General features: G+C 43.6%; 1 protein-coding gene across 2 annotated transcripts in view; it reads right to left on the bottom strand.

Moving 5' to 3' along the window:
• MEIS1 (Meis homeobox 1) overlaps nucleotides 1–17999 on the bottom strand; it is a 107457-nt gene that overhangs the window by 83556 nt on the left and 5902 nt on the right. For both annotated transcript variants that reach the window (XM_030945211.1, XM_030945212.1), the window contains exon 6: nucleotides 16538–16684. In XM_030945211.1, the coding sequence (XP_030801071.1) occupies nucleotides 16538–16684 (147 nt within the window). The remainder of the gene's footprint in view (nucleotides 1–16537; nucleotides 16685–17999) is intronic.

Consider the following 17999-nt stretch of genomic DNA (forward strand, 5'->3'; position numbering starts at 1 on the left):
GACTACTTTTACATTAAATTGTTTCTGACAGGGACATGCCAAATATTATTATTTTTCACACTATGAACCACCTCTCTCTTTCACAGAAATATTTCCAGCACCAGTTACAAAGAAAACTCTGACAGTAGTCATGACAATCTATGCTTACACAGAAATAGAAATGCCTCACTTACTTATTTCTCTTCTCCACAAAGTTGCAGTTTATCACTTAACGGGGCTCCTTAGCAATTATAGTGATTTTTCAAAATCCACTGTAAGAAGGCCGTCATAAACAGAAATTAATTCCATGTCACCTTCCACAGGGAAATCCTGCATTCTGGCTAATTGTGAGCACATGAGAGAAATGAGAAGACTTGTTCCCCATTTCTGCAAATGAGCAATTCCCCTCGGAAGTAGGAGGTTAAAGCCTGCGACCCAAGCTCACCCACAGCCAAATAACTTGGGATGAGCCATGGGATGTCAGAACCCCTGTTTCTACTGAGGGAACAACAATGACAACACCAACAACAACACCAAAATAAAACAAAACAACAACAAAAAAGGAAAACAAACACCAAAAAAAAAAACAAAAAGAAAGAAACAAAAGAATTAAAGAGAGACTTCACTCATGTACAGCACAGATACAGTTGGTCATATAAATTAGTGACTGTAAAACAAGCTGAGTTCTCCCAAAGTGAGACTTCAGAGAAGTGTAAATTAATACAAATTAATCACTTCATGGCACAGGCTGGCTCATTCCAGAGGAGGGTCCCAGCCGTGTGGTCGTGACAATACTGTATAAATAAGGATAATGGCCTTAGCAGCTTTTATCTTCCTCTTCCAAGCTCACCCCTGTCCTAAGATCCAACTGAAACTTTCTGCCCAAATCTTTGCAGACTCAAGAACACACAAGAAAACCAGGAATACACAAGCAAAGTAATTTCAGGATTTTGAGGCCGGGCTGTAAGTTCCCATGATTTAAACTGGTTTTGCACCACTGCCTTTCTTGTTGGTCAATAGCTTCTAGTGCCAAAACCATGGTCTGGCTAGTGACTGATTCGAGTCATGGTCGCATGACTGATTTAAAATAATAGAGGATTCAGGTGCCCTAATGCTGCACCACTTTAAGGGCAAAAGACCTTCTACAACACGTTTTATCTTAAGCCATGGCATTTGAAATACATTTCCTGACCTTTGTTTTGGTTCTGAAGGTTGTGAAATAGTCTGGTATAAGCAGGGGGGGGGAAAGAAAGAAAGAAAAAGAAGGAAAGGAAATAACAAAAATTTGTGTATTTAAGCAATTCCAGAAGCTCCAATTGCCTCCTGTGACCATTATAAGGTGCTTCATCCACTCGGGGGATATGCTGGGCTGAAAAGCTCAAGCCCCAGCAGTTCCCAGTGCAACTGCCCCATCAAAAGGAGAAGCACATTTGATTGAAGCCTCCAAAGCAGTTATTGACTTGTACCATGGTGAACATCAAGCCTTTATAAACAACAAAGCCACAGACAAAATTATCTGGCTAATGATTAAATTGGATATTTTGCATTGTATATAAATATCATAACATGTATTTATTATTCCAGTCCAGGAACAACTGGATTAGTTAACATTATTAGCTAACACAAGTTAACACTAATATAAAATGGGAGAAACCATTGCCTTCTGCTTATATTAAAGAATAAAACTGATTTTTTTTTTCAGCGCCAAGCATATGAAAGGGAAACAAAAGCTTCTGGCCAAGGAACCAAAGATTTGGCCATAAGTACATGAATAAAAGAAATGGATTTCTATTACAGGTGATAAAAATTGTACTCAGCATCTTTTGATATATATTTTCTCAATGTTTTGTGAGCACAGCCCTCTTGTGGGCTCATTTGTGTTTGTGTAACAACTGGAGATGGGGAGCAGCTAATTCCTTTACCTGTTGGACAAACCTTCACTCCTCCAGGCTACCAGAGAATTGGCTGCAGGTAATCTTTCATTCCCTTGCCCTGGAGGAACAGAGCTGCTGCCAGCAATTTGTCAGCATAATTTGGGCTTATTGTTCTTGTTCTGAAGTTTTATCTTATTTTGTTTTTCTAAATGAAATACTTATTCATCACAAAAAAAAGTCATGTACTATGTTTGAAGCGTTCTTCTGATTTTCTTAAATCCTACCTTTTAAAAATTTTCAGCTGGGTGAGGTTGAGGGTAGTGACCCACCATGTTGGGAAATAGTTGTGCTCACTACAGACAAGAATTTGAAGCAAAAAGTGGGGGCTGATTCATTATATTATGGCATCCATCTCCTCCTACAAACATAACATACCTATTCAGCAAGGATTTACTTTTTACATAGTTTATCCTTCTGGTTGTTGGCCATACTGATGTCCCCAAGCTCACTTGGGCAAAACATTCAACACTGCTGCTGAATACCTTAAGTGTATAATCCATACGATGAATACTAGAGCTACAGCTGCATGATAGACAGACCTGATCCTTGCAATCCACAAGTCTTATCCCCTTCACTTCTGGAGGGAATGGCTAATAAGAATCCTCAGGTAGCTTGCTCCCCATCCAGCATCTAAGAAACCTTTAGATTTTTCTCTTAATTGGGAAGAAAAATACAAATTGGTATAGAGGATTAAAAATACACTTTTATAATACAGAAAATATAATGCCATATATTTCCTAGATTCTACACTATTGTTTACACAAACATAGAATTAGGGAATGATTTGGGCTGGAAGGGACCTTAAAGATCATTTAGTTCTAACCCCTTCCCATGGGCAAGGTCACCTGCCACTAGACCAGTTTGGGATTTTGGGGACCATGAAATCCAGACTCATGACTAACTTCAATTTCTGAGAGCACCCACTTATTGCTTTGCCACCTGAACATCTCCGAGTGGAACTAACCAAGGCTGATAGCAATCCCACTTCCCAGCCTGCCAAAACCAGCTGGGAACACCATACCCAATACAACCAAAACCAAGGGGATCAGAATAAATTGTACATGTAGAAACTTCAAAATGCTAAAAAATAGATGCTTTTTAATGCCAACAACTCTTGCATAATCTGCTTCACGCAGCTTTGATTCAAAGGTGAGCTATTTTTAATAGAACAAGAGCAAAGGCACAAAGATTGGGTTCAGATGGAAAAACAGCCTTCCAAGAGAAATAAGGGAAATTTCTAGAGAAATAAGGTCGTTGAAATGACAGGCAGGCGATAACTCCGCCTGCAACTAAGGAGAACAGCAAGGGTGACTTGTGCACAGATGGAAACCTTTGCAGCGTTAGAGGAGGCAAGGCCTGGTGAACTAAAAAGCAGAAAAAGCTCTGCATGGAAGTCTCAGCCCTGACCTGGATTCCCTTCCTAGCCCCAGAAAAGTCATAAGCTTTCTATCTTTAGTTTCCCCTTATTGCAAGTGAGGGTAAGACTCTTCTCTAACTCTTTGCAGCTGCATAGGAAAAATAAGATATAAGCCGTCTTTATGCATGCAACACGGGAGACAAATCAATAAAAGGAATGAGAGAGGGTATCAATGTGAATACCAGAGAGGATAGAAAACTGGAAATAAACAGGACTTTTGCCACTGATTTCACAAGGCCAGGATTTTACCTGAAGGGACCAGAGGCACAACTAATACTGCACACTGTCAAAGGTCACCAAACCAAGATCCACCCAAAAACACCAGTGGCTCTCCATTAGCTCTGCTGTCATGACTCGGTGCTGACCCTACCCAGGTGTGGGGTGCACGACATCAACTGTGTACCCAGGGAGGCATCTCTAACACAGCACAGCCTTCTGACTCTTTCCTTACTCTGAAAGCACGGAGAAAAAGAGACTGCAGCAGGGAGAGGAAGGGAAAGGGCCTGATAGTCCTAAACAGGATGAATGGAAAACACGAGTGCAAAAGGACAGGGTGATAGTGCTTTCCAAAGGAAAAAGAATAATTAGAAGCAGCAAACATAAACCACAAAAAATAAAGGAGAATAAAATGGAGATCATCAAGACTGGGCGGGACATAAAGACAAAGAGGAAGGAGAAAAACCACAGCTCTTCTCTTCCAGAAGGCACCAAAGCCCTGTCAACTCTGCAGGGGCAAGACTTCTAAAAACCCGTTTCTGCATGTTAGTGTGCACACAGCGCTGCACATGTTCACAGCTATGCAGAGCCCCCCCTAGCCTGGGCTGCATTCTGTCAGAAGCGCAGCTCCAACACCTTCTGCCTATGCTGAAAGCAAACCTTCTGCACTTGGGAAGTCATCTCCAAGGTCCTCCCAGGGGGGACAGCATGGGCAGATGGACTTTGAGAAAGGGCTCTAAAAGCACCCAAGAAAGTGGGTTTGTTTTGTTATTGCACTTCTGGCAATAACAAAAGCAAACAGCTTTTAGAAATGGAGACTTCAGGGTTTGCTTCTTGCACTGGAGGTTGCTGCACGTGGTAGCCTTGATGGACACCTAAACAGCAACAGCCTCAATCACAGTGGATCTTAACATTTCTCTGGTTTTTTTTTAATCCCAGCTCAACAGTGAACACTGCCTGCCCAGCCAGGTTAACTGAGCCAGCTGATGGTGATGCAGGGTTTTTGTCTCCCATACAACAAACATTGACTAGTACTTTCTATTTAGAGCAACTTTGCATTGTAAACCTGTCTCCTCCCTTTGATAAGAGACATATCACTAGATAGCATTAATCCCTGGCCCTTTTCTGACACAAGGAAACACAGGTTTGCAGTCAGGACATAAAAATCACTGCTCCACATAGATATTTTTTTAAGTTTACGTATCATGCAGAAACATGCACAAAGTCAGCCCCAAACAATACCGCTGTATCCAGAAACCTGGTGTGCAAGTCCTTGAGGTGTGTTAGTCCTCCTGGGCTCCTACTACATTTAATAAGACTGGAGAATTTTCCACATCTTTCGAGACCAGGAAAAAGGTCTTCAGAGAGAAATAAGAGTTTCCTGTTCAATATTTCATGTAGTGATTCCTCCAAAGGTGTAAACAGGAAAAGTGTCTTGCCATTTAGCCTGGAAATGAATGCCTGCCATCCCTTCCCTTTATTGCATTTATGTGTTAAAAGTAATTTAGAAGGGGATCTGCCAGATGCCTAGGAACAAATGAGACAGCACAGGCTGTCAGATGACTGGCTGAGGTCCCAAAACTGGCCTACCCAGACAGACTTAGGCAGGAGGGAGACCTCAACCTCAGCTTTTCCCACCCTGTCCCTTCTGTCCCACCACGGTCCTAGCAGGCAGCCTCAGCGGGAATCAGTGCTGCAGAAAGATGTGCTCTTCACCCTGAATATCTGGACTCAGCAAGGGTTTACTTACAGCAAAAGCTACATCTCTAAGCATTCCCCTTTCAGATTTTTAGGGATGATACCTTTTGGGTAGACAAAAATTACCCAACAGGGCACCCGCTGCAAATTTTTTTACGTTACTTAAATGCAGGCTCTGATTTCCAACATCCCATCAGCCCAAGTGGGGCTTCTTAGGGAGGGAAGGCACAAGCACAGCCCTTGCTCTGCAACAGCCATGCTTCATTCCAGCTCCATCGCAAGCAAAAACCCTGAGCTTGTGTCACAAATATCAAATGGTTTTTTTAGCTAACTGACAACAGACGCCATTCGGAGTCAGCGTATTTTGATTACGGCACACTGTTCGCAGGATTCAAGAGCCCGCTTGCCTTGCATTGTTGTTCAACACCAAAATTAAATTGCAGTATAATTAGCTTTGCTCCAGCTACACCTTTCTGTCTGGATGGAGGTGATACCTGCAAAGCCTGTGTTGGGTATAAAATGTGTCCCTGATTATAAAATGTTTGCTTAATCTTGAGGGCACCGCCTTGTTTTTTAAGGCCCTCTGCAAGTCACGCACTCCAGTACGTGCTGCCCGTTATCTCCAGAAGGCTTAAAACTGGAATCCCCGTGATTCACATTTTCCAACGCTCATGGCCAAACCCGTCCACAGAGCAGCTCCTCCACTTTCTCCCATTTCACAACAAGCCAAATCTGCAGCGCAGCAGAAGCGGCCACACAGCCTGGCTCTGCAAGCCACATGCCAGCGAGCCAGTGGCCACAAAACACACCGAGCCCCGGCTGCGGGAGCCAGAGGCCAGTGAGCTCCAGGGCTGGTTTGCCAGGCTGAGGTGGCCGTGGCTTCGTGACACCTCCACCCGCTCACTGAGGGGTGGCTGGGAAGCACAGCTAGCTGCCAGAGTCACACAAAAATGTTGGGCTGAGAGGTCTGTGTGGTCCCACTGCACCTCCCAGGGAGCTTTGGGAGTACCCAGTGCTGCCTGTAGCAGCATAAGGCTCATGGCATGGCCCCACATGGATCCATGCCTTGGGCCAGGCAGACCTTGGGACAGGCAGACCTCGGGACAGGCCACTCCCTCACAAATGTTTCCAGTCAACCCCACAGCTCTGCTTTTTCTGCAGACCACCAGCAGCACTGCTACCTATTCCATCCACAGCTTCAGTTTATCCCCTTCCTCCTTTAAATACTTTTTTAAAATGCTAATTAGTGGAAAATAGCAGAAGAGGCTAAAACCAAAGCATAAAGCCACCAAAAGCAAAGTTTACCATCAGCCTTCCAATTCAGCATAGTGCTTTCCTATGACACCAAACAGAAACATTTTGCTTTCTTGGCAACATGTTCTTCAAATTATCCACAGAGTGATATAATTACTATAACATATCACAGCTCATTCTTAAATATCTTCTATATATACCTTGCTATCACTAAATGACATATAAATTAAGATATCAACCCTACCTGATGATAAGGGAAAAGCAGAAGTAGAAAATCTCGGCTCATAAGCACCTAATTGTATTGCTCCAGAACCTCAGGGACAGACCTGGGAAGAGAATTCGCAGCTCCCCTCCTGCCTCACACTGTCAGCAGAACAGCATTCCCCACCCCTGCCCCTCCAGCACTGCTCTATCACTTCTTACCCAAAGGATCTCTCAAACACTTGTCACTGAGGGCCAAACGTCGGCTCGACGTGCACATGTGCGTTTAAGAACAAAAATAATCCTCCCTGCACATACTAGTCATGTGCATACCATCACTCCGGCTTTACAGAAAATAGTAATGAAAAAGAGATCCCTCACAGGAGTTAGATTAATGTAGCAAGACACATCTGTACATACCCTGCTTTTTCTACATAGCTGTGCCACGAAACACTGCCACGGGCCTCACGGACATGGGGAAAGCACAACGATGCTCCCACAGTAGGTGGAAGGCACGCCAGTGAAACTGGTTGCACAACAGGGAGGAGGGCCAGGAGCCTCCAGGGGTAACACAGCTGCAAAATGCTCCAGGCAGAGAGGGGTAAAGGAGGGAACGGCTCAAGCATAGTGCCTAAGCTGCCACCAGTGCACATGAGAATCTCATCCCAAGCATCCGTGCAAATATCGGGACATGACGGGAAGCTGCCTGCCACCAACTCACACATGTTTGAAAGGCTTCTCTCCCCATCACTCTCCTGTCACAGTGATGCCCAATGGTGCCACTCAGCTAGGGAACCCCTGTCCATGTCAAATGCTGCCCAAAATGCCTGTGTGAACATGAACAAAGGGCGGAGCGAAGCTGTGACTTCAAATTACCTCCTGGTGACACGGCTGTACCCATCACCACAACACAGCAGTGACACTACTCCCCCGTAACTCTGCACTACAGCACACAAGAGAAAAGGCATAAATCGCAAGCCACTGGGACCTTTCCCTCATCAAAAAATTTGGCCAACTCTACCTATGCAAGGTAACTCCATGATGCAGGTGCAAGCGTAAGAGCTCAGGAACCAAAGTACCTCTGTGACTGCAACCCAAGAAGAAGAGTGTCCTATACTGGCTCAACCCTAAAACCAAAGTGCCGCTTACTGAGTCTGCAGTATTTGTGTCCTCCCAAGGCTTCTAGCAAGGAGTTGGCCGTGGTTAATACTTAGCTCACCAGATAAATCCAAATATCAGCAAGCAGCCACTGACCTCCATGTGAGAGCACGTGCCTCGGGGTGCTGCTGAGCACCAGCAAGCCGGTGATATCCCAGCTGAGGCCAGGGGCTTCCCTGCACACCCCGCCCTAATGCAACAGGTACCACGAGCCCTACCAGGGGTCAAGAATTTATTGTGCACAGATCAAACCCTGCTTGCACTGACAGAGCTGGCCCAGGCTCAGTGCAGGCCAAAACACCCATGAGACAATAGGTTCTACCATTTCTATTTGCACAGACACTTGTAGCCCTGCACCCCAACAAAGCCATGGGGTTTAAATCTGCTCTTATGCTCCCTTCTCCCGAGAGCTACGCAGACTTAAATGGAGCTATTTAAAGCCAGTGTTAAAAACACCAGCAATGGTCTGACCTCAGCAACAAAACTAGACCAAAACCTAAAGGCCAAATGAATGAAAAGAAAATTACAAGGTAAAGTTTGCCTTCCCTGAATGTGTGCCAGCTGCAAGATCCTTACATTACATTGATGCAGCTTTCCAAAGTTTAAATACAATAATTTTCTGTATTAAGAGCCCAGTAACCCTAATGGAGGCATAATTAGGCATTGATGCCATGCCCATATGAGAGAAGCTTGAAAAACTTAAATAAACTGTGAATGGCAGGATTAATACTGCAGCTTTGCATTTTGTACAGCTGTTTGAATACAGTACACTGCCTGTGATGGCATCAGCTGTTGCTTTACTCTGGGTCAGTACTTCTGAAGTTAAAACAGGCAGTTCTTTTAAGCAAATAAAGAATTGCCTTTCTTATTGTTGGCCAGTTTACTTCAGCAAAGAAGGTCTGGGTGCATATTTGCTTTATATTAAAATAACAACAAAAGAAAAAAACAGAAGAAAAAGAAAGCCAAGCTGCAAACAACAAAAATAACTGGCCAAATTCAAAGTCCGGTGATGCTAATAAGAAAATTTTAATTTACTGCAATGGCTCTTCAGGATGAAGAACTAGGTAATGCAGTTTTGGAGATCATCTGCCCAAGTGGGAATATCATATAGATGCCTGGAGAGTCCTTGAGAAAACAGCTCACCTCAGTACTGATTGAAGAGGAAACACAATACTTTGGTGAAATAGAATTCTGTATTTCTAGGAAAGGCTCCAATAGCAAATTGCTTACTAATGCAAGAAGCCTTGTAAATTTTATTATGAATGAAAGGGGCAATGGCAACCGTGTGACATGCCACAGCGTAGGCACACATGGCCGAGTCAGTAAAAAGTAAATAAATAGGTTACTTATAAGCTCTAGAAGACACCTGCAAATATCTTTAACAGAAACTCAAGCTCAGTAAACTTCAAGCAAGAATATAAAACAGCTCCAAAACTATCTTACCTTTTTTTTTTCCACCAGGTAAACTAGCTCTCCTACAGACTAATATTCAATCTTGGCTTTCTTATTGGAAATATCAGCCGAAAAAAGTTAATCTAGATTTCTTCACTGTCTTTTAAAAATGACTTACCACTGGAGAGGGAAGAAACGATCTATGTAAGGAGCATGTCAGCCTGATGCCAAATTCACCTGGGAAACACAATACCCAAATCACCCTCCCCCTGCCTCACAGCATGGCCAAGCCCTTGTCCCCACCACCTCAGCCAGATCCTTCTCCAAATCCCTGCCACCACAAAACTTTCCAGTTTCTTTCCCAGGCAGTGTTAACAACATCGCTCTCGAGCTGCAGGAGCAGGAGGAGAGGAGGGTGCGGAGCCCCGGCTGGGGCAATGACAGGCGCCAGCGGTTAAGTGCTGCTGTGGAAATGAAATATGCCTAATGAAAAGCTTACCTAAAGCTCGTGGGGAGCCAGCGCCCGGTCAGCCCAACCTCTCCAGAGTGTCAGGCACGAGGCCGCCAGGACGCTCGGGAAAGACGAATTAACTAAAAGTTAATGTGGATGTTCTCATTCAAAAGAAAAGTGGCCTACTCCAAAGGGGATTAGGCTAAAGTGAACTAAGGCCACTTTACTTCTGAATGAGAGCATCCACACAATAGTCCAATGCACTTTAACTAATGCACTTTAATTTTACACCCAATCAATTTGTCTTACCTCTCCTGAGTGTCCTTGTGTGGACAAACCTAGAGATTCATCGAGTTTTGAGGCCAGGCAGGGAGCATTAGATCAACTCATCCCATTCCCCGTGTGTTATGGGCCATTGCCTTTCATAGTTATCCCTTTATTGATCCCCAAAACTTATGATAACCTCTGACGCAGGCAGGGAGGAAACATTTCTTCAATGGCCTGGGTTTAAAGATGCTTGCAAAATAAAAGCCATTTGCAAAATAATAAGTGGACATAACTTTCAAGAGTCCATCCTCTTGCCAATACAAAAGGCCAAATCTGGGCAAAAATCCATCCTACCTTCTCTATGCCCTGCAAGTTCATAAGAAAATGGCAGTCTCTGTATTAAAACTCTTAAATCTCTTTTGTTTTTTTAAATTGCAAACAGAGCCTTTGCCTATAGGGCAAACTCACTTTTTTTTTAAATTCACCTCACCAACATTTAAATTTTCAACATTTCCCCAGACACCTACAAGAAATCTCAGATTCCCTTTTCCAAAACATAATAACCCCAGAAACCACTTGCTGCCTGCACTATTGCTTTCGTACGCACAATGACTCACATGAGCCTGAAATCTCCACGTCGCTCTTTACGTCTTGGATATGTATTTATCAAAAATAAACAAATTAACCCACAACAGCAGCATCTAGTGAGGCAAATCAAGGAGCTGAGCTCTCAGGGGCAGTGGGGTTCCCTTGTGCCAGCAGCCCTCTCACTAACAGAGACCAAGCCCCCACCACCACTGCTGAAGCATTCCAGGGATCTCATCTAAATTAAAAGAAGGAATCCTGAGGACACTGGCCTGATCGGATTCTGCTGTCATCTATGCTCCAGGTTACATCTCAATGGGCAAAAATAAGTGAAAGTGAAAAGGCAACCACACTAAGCAGGCCAAAGAAGAGCTGAAGCAACTGCGGAGAAGCTGTATTTCAGACGCATCACAGAGTATCAGCGGTGGGTTAGATAGGGAGCCGTTAACCAGCGCTGTAAATACACTCAAAGAAGGCCAAACACAAAAAGTGTGCTCTTTTAGAGCTACCCCCCTCTCCAAATATTGCTGCAACTGCAGGAAAAAATAAAAATATAACCACTAATTATTCCCAATTTGCCATGTAAGTCAAAGCCTGCTCTGAGAAACAGAGCATGTGGAGAAGAAGGTGGTGACACTGCAGCGCACCCCGGTCTCTCCTTCTCTCACACAACCCTCACCAGGAAACAATTCCAGAAACCTTCAAAGACGTTCCTGACCAGAAACAACTCCTTTTTATTTTCTTAAACTTGTTTAGATTACACACGATAGATCGTAACTGCATGCTCTCATGACCAAAAAACCCCAAATGCAGAAATGCAAAACAAAACAAAAGAAAGATTTCCTAATTTAAAGAAGCTGTGCTGGATTTTTAGCGCTTTTTGAAGTAGTATTTATCAGCACAATGTACACTTACTCATTTTGATTGAGAGCAATATAATCTGATTTTTTTAAGGTCTAACATTGCCCACGCGGGGCTGCAGTAACCCTTCTGCATGCAGAGCCCATTACCTTTATTGTTACCTGTGGACCAGCAGCCATAGAAAAACTCAAATCCTCAGCCATAAAGGTTAAACTTAAGGTAAAACTCATTTTTTCTTAACTTTCAAGCCTCCAAGTTGCCCCAAAATAACAATCCATGGTCCCTAACGCAGCCACGGCAAGCTTTGGCTAACAGGAATGCCTTGGGATACACGCGCAAATGTTTAGGATCAGTTCTGAGGTTAACTGGGGTTTAAACTTGGCTCTGTCAGGTCTGATGTTGAAAAGAATTCCTCCAAAAATCCAGGAATTAAACTATCCTTTACAACAAGACCTAACTTCAGCTTGGAAAACTTTACATGGAAATTATGCCTGAGCATGCAACTTCAGGAAGGCACCCAGCTGTAAGGATGGCCCCTTTTGGGTTCTTGAATGAGTAAAAAATTAAAAAGAACCCCAAGGATTCATGAACTGAAATAATAAACTAAAGAAAATATATTCAATCTTATGTCTACACAACAATGTATTTACTCACTTAAAGAAATGGAGAGCAAAAAAAATCTTATTTTGCTTATACAATTTCAACCAGGGTGTATCAGATGAACACATGTCTGGAACAGAAATTAACGTATCCTATCTTCACATAAATAGCCTGCCTAACAACTTCTAAATATCACAGCAAAAAATAATAAAAATTACTCAAAAACAAACAAAAAAAAGGATTCACTGTCTCAAAGTGACAAAGTCAGAGGAAGAAAATTAAATTTTGAGTCTTTTAAACATAATTTATTGGTCATCCTCAGTCGTACTCTGCTTTAACTCTTTTATTATGCAGAAATGAATTCTACCTTGCACCCTCTGCACCACATCTATTACTTTGATGCCTGTTCCTCCAATATGGGAGCACATATCCTAAAGGCAGCAATATTTTTAGCTCTCATCTTTAAAACCATATATGGTTTGAAAGTACCTGTGAAGAAGTCCCAAAGTAAAATAGTATTTCTCAGTAATTTTTTCCCTAAGGCACTATTGTAGTATTGGCTACAAGGTATAGCTAATATATTTGAGAATTTGGAAAGTTAAGTCTAGTCGTAACCGGTCGATGCCCTGAACAACTCTACCACTTTCAGCTATGTTTTTTATTGGATTCAAGTTTATGATTCTTTCTTTGTAAAGAACAAATTTTAGGTAATTGTTCCATTAAAAAAAAAAAAGCTGCTGTCTATCTGCATTTTTGTTAGAGCAACTCCGCAACTGCACACATTAAAATAAAATCTATTGCAACATAAATAGAGGTGTTGCTTTATTATATACGTGTGTATATATATGATATATTATCGCCCAAGAAGGGCCATCTAAAACGTCACAGTTGCAAACATTTAAGACTGTAACAAAAATGACTGAGACTCCAGTATCGGTTTACTATCCTTCAACAATTTCCCTGACAGTGGAGTCAAATAATGTTGAATTATGGACCTTCCTTGCAGGAAGTCTTATTTCATGTTCATTTTTTGATCATTTCCCTCACAGCTCCTATAGGAATTTGTCTCTTCGCCGATTTGCCTTTAAAAGTTTCTGCCTCTGTAATTGGCTTGTTCATTATTAAATTGCAATTTTTGTCAAGCAATGCTCTGGTGGACGGGCTCAACAAGTTTATTTTCAGTAAGAAAAATACAGTTTTGTCCCTATAAAATCTATCTTACACAGCTAATGCATTTTACTTGAATGTGGTGGGTACTTTGTATCATGTTTTCTTTAAAGGACTTTCTAAAGGCTTTTTTGTAGACACACTCTTGTAGGAGAATTTTACAGTTTGGACTAGAGCACCTGAGTGCCAAGGTAATGTGGCTTCAAAAAAGCAGCCCCACAATAACAGTTCAGGATTACCTATGAAACTGAATTTCTCTTGTCAGACTATAGGCAGTCTTTGGGCTTTTTTTTTTAAATCAGAGGGAGTTTTCCCAGACACATCACACAACAGCTGTGTTCTAAATCTTTCTGGGCTCTGACAAACACTGAAAATTTAAACATGCAAATGTTTGAAAAGCTAATGATTAAAAAAGGTTTATTTTGAAACTTTTGAGGATGACTGCAATTCTTCAGCTAGGTTTTTTAAAGTCCCGGGGTCTGGATGATTTTGAGTTCAACTCTCCCCAGCAAAAAGCCCAGACTCCTGCCTTGTACTTGTGGAGCTGTGACGGTAAACACCAACCCTGCAGGTCGCACCCTGGCAGGCAGTGGGGTCGAGCCCGTGGGAGAAGGATGCTATTTTAGTGACCTAGTGCCACTGAGCTGGTTAAATCACTGAACAATGGTTAGTGTTATAGGGCTTTGCTTTGCAAAATCTAGCATTAGTGTCATTGCTTTCTATTGACCGGGGGGGACTTAAAGGCACTGGCTTTGAGGGGCCTTTAGGGAAGGAATAAATAAGGGGAAACCAATAAATTAAAAGAAAAAAACACCCTGTTAACTGTAACCTTTACTACCACAATATAAGAAAATGTAATTAAATCCATAATAAAAGCTTTTACATACTTACTCTTTTACTACTCTCCCAAGCAGAGCGTGGGCAGGCGGGGGGCCCCACGCCCGGAGCCAGCCCCTCTCTCCCACCGCCCGGCCCTGCGCGCCCGCGCATCCCAGGGCCGCGCAGCCATAAACGCGCCCTGCGCAGTCACATCCTAATTAGCCGCCCCGGCGACCAGCACTCAACACCTTATTATTGAACCATTAGGGCCCCGATACTGCCGGCCGCGCCGGGGCCGGGTTTGCACCGGAGTTTACCGGGGGGCGCGGGGGACTGCGCATCCCCCGGTAAACCCCCCGCGCAACCCCCGCGCCGCCCGCCCGATCTCCGTGGGCTTCATCCGCCGCCTCATCGCCCGGGGCAGAGGAGGGCGGAAAAGCGCACTTTTGCACCTTTTCCCTTCAGCATGGAAAGCAAAGCCCCGCTCCCCGCGCAGCTCCGCGGGTGCGGAAGGGTAGGCGCGGGGCTGCGCGCCCCGCTGCCCGGAGCGGAGCCGGAGCGCCCCGGGGCGCGGCCGGGGCAGCGCTCGCACAAGCCGGGCGTGCCGGGGCCGAGCCCCGCGGCCCAGCGCGGCCGGCCCGCGCAGCGGGAGAGGGGACGGCGCAATGTCCGCGCTCCGGGCGACAAAAAGGGGGGCGCGGGCTGGTAGAGAAACACACCGACCCCCAACAACCCCAAAATTGCAGCTCCATTTCTTTAGCTTTCACTTTAATAAAATAATGATTCGTTGGGAAAATGGGGTATAAATCTTCATTTTGGAGGCAATTAAAGTGTTGATTTCATTCGTGCCCCTGAGCAATTCTTGTAATTTGCTCAAATAGCTTTATGTACCCAGCACTCCAGAGCTTTTAGAAACCCATTTTCTAGTTAGACTTGTTGGATTACAATTTTTATTCAACATCAGCGAGCCGAGCTTCCCTCAGCTAGACCCTGGCTGAAGGGCTCCCCTCACTCTAAGGCACTGCGTGGGGCCGGCGGTTCCCTGGAGCATCCTCACCAGCCCTGGGCACCTCCCTGCCACACCACCCTCCACCCACTCTCCCAAGCTTTTCCCCTGTACAGCAAAACTGGTTGGGGAAAAAAAATCCTTCAAAACAACCTACCTATGTGCACATAAACCCCTTTCTAAAAGTTCATGCCTTCCTTCAAGCCTGCCTCCCCTGTCACAAACCAACAGCCTTTGGCAGATAGGAGAAAATATTTCAGATACTGCCCACACTGCAATGCAACCAACGCACCTTTATGTCGGTGATCTATAAAATAACTCCCAGCTGACAGTGCCAGTGATAACAGCAAAGCAGCTGAGGAAACTCCTGTCTGCTTGGCTGCGCCTTGCTTGAACAAAAGGAAACCTCCAGAGTCAGGAGCAGATCACTCCTAACACTATATTTACATAGCTGATCAAAAAGAAGAAATAACTTGGGGGGTTTCATCAGGGATTTCTTTTTTGTGCATGTGCTTGAGGTCCCCTCTCTCACAGGCAAAGTGCTGCTACCCCTCGGTTCAGAGCAAACAAATGAACCGCGAAAACCCCACCGTTTCACCCAACTCGAGTAAAAGCCAAATCTCAGTTACTACCATCATCCAGGAGCTTAATTTAGATCTGGACACCTTCTGCATTAGCCCCAGGTGCTCCCATGAAAAGGCAAGGATCCCAGTCTGCACCCAGTGGAAGGAGGAGGGATGGGAGAGGGGACAGCCAGCTCTCCCCACTCAGCTCACCCGCATTTCCCACCCCGCTGCAGCCGACATTAAAGGTCTGAACCATCCCAAACAAAACCTGGACAACTGTCACAGCCACGCGAGGCTTTGCTGGCTTGGCTTTGACTATATTTATTCTTTAAAGAGAGGGCTTGAAAACTTAAAAGATCAAGGAAAAGAATTTAAAACCTGAATCCCATTTTATTTTCTCCTTTTTTTTTTTTCCTATTAAGTAAAATAAAATGGGCGCGTTTGCAGCAGGCAGGCGTGCACAAAGCAATGTTCACTCAAGTCTAAAAGCGTTCGGCCAAGGAAAACTGACAAGACGGACTAATGAACCGTAGAGACGGGAAGAAAATAGCCAGTATTTGCTAGATTTCAAACCCTCTCTGTCTTCTCTGGACCACCTATCTCGGATTTTATTATTATTTTGGTCAACAACTTCAGCCCTTCCTTCCCTAAGCTACCAAGAAGCCAGTGATTCACAGATACCACTTCTATTATTGGAAAGGGTAAATAAAATAAAGACAGAAATTAAAAGCGACAAGAAACAGGTCGAGTTTGCAGGCGATGCTTTTACAAGCTCATCTCGCCAGGTCGAATCTGGGAGCAAGCCTTAATGAAGCAATAATAGCCACATTATTCAAAAATTTTCATTTCGATGGAAATTTATCTAAAAGGGACTTAATCATATGCAAATAATAAAAGGAGGCGTAGTGACCCAGCAAGCGATCTGCATACAAATTTTAGCGTTGTGCGACATTGGCGAGATCATACCTGATCCGTTAGATTTGCTGATCTTGTTATGTCTTCACTGTCCGATTTTGATCCGCCCTCTCTATCGTCTATGACCAAATCGATAGGCATTTTTCCTTTCAAACAGCTAATATACCGGTGGCAGAAATTGTCACATAATTCGTGTACCTACATTATGACAGAGGTTAAAAAAAAAAAAAAAGGAAAGAAGAAAAAAGAAAAAGAAAGAAGAGAGGGGGGGGAAAAAAGGAAGAAAATATAATCAGGAATACATAAGTAAAATTGACAAGTGCAACCCGTCTCCCCCCTTTGCCCCTGTGACATCAAAAGTCCTAAATAGGGGAAACACACTGCAATTATCCCCCTGAGACCTCTAGACGCATCCAGAATTAGGAATAACTTTCTTTTCTCACAAAATAGAGATATCCCAGAAAATTGACAGTGACAAGATGATTCACAGGCTACAACATATTCAACACCCGTGTTAAATTCATCTGCTCCCGGAGCTGTGGCCATTAGAGAGGTGACCTGCATGGGTGACATTTAAGGTAAACTATTTAATTTCATCCAGTTATTTCATCATAAACCCTTTCCAAAGGGGTATGAGGACAGAAAAAAGGATTAAAAAAAAATCCACATGCACTGCACTGAAATACATTATAGGCATCCATGCCCTGAAATCCCCAGTTGCTCTGATAGACTTGTACCTGAGCTGCCTTTATTAATGGGCAGATTTTAACATATTTTGGTAGAGCGAGAACAACCTGACAGTTACGGTTAGATAAAGTGACTGAGGCTCACGAGAAACTTTTCAACTATTTAAAAACCTCTCAAAATGTTTATTTTTAGGAGAAAGGGAATTCTCTTCTAGGCCAGCTATCAATAACACGTAAAAAATCCTCAGGAAACCCAGAGTGCACTTTCAATTTAACGTGAGCTCGGATGACACTGCCTGCTTAGAAATTAGCATTCTCCCTCCTAAGATTTCTAAAACAGCCAACAAAAAAATCCTGCGTTCAGGCTGCAATCTCTTTCTTCTGCTCAGAGGTGTAAAATATTCCCAGGAACAAGAGACAGACAGAACTATCAACTCTGCTTTGTCTCTGCAAAATGTTACAGGACAATCTGCGCCCTGAGCCTGACCTGCAGATGGCTCTTAAAAAAAAAATAAAAAAGATTCCCCCTTCCAACTAACTGCAACCGAAGTCTCTTCTTCACCATCACCAAGAAAAAAACAATATCTATTTTTTTTAATCACAATTTCAGGGGCTTGACTGAACTAACCATTTCGAGTCTCATCTGCGGCACCACAGAACTGCAACTATTTATACAAAGCCAGCAAAGTATTACAATGAACACAAGGCCTGGGCGTTCAAGAGCTCGGTTTTAGAGGCTGAAATTGTAATTAAACTGCGAAGAGAAATGGACGCCAAGATTGGTCTTGACACTAATTACCAGAAAGAAAGACATTTATGCAAATTTA

This window comes from Camarhynchus parvulus, chromosome 3 (genome assembly GCF_901933205.1).
Source record: "Camarhynchus parvulus chromosome 3, STF_HiC, whole genome shotgun sequence".
In the NCBI taxonomy this organism is placed as follows: domain Eukaryota; kingdom Metazoa; phylum Chordata; class Aves; order Passeriformes; family Thraupidae; genus Camarhynchus; species Camarhynchus parvulus.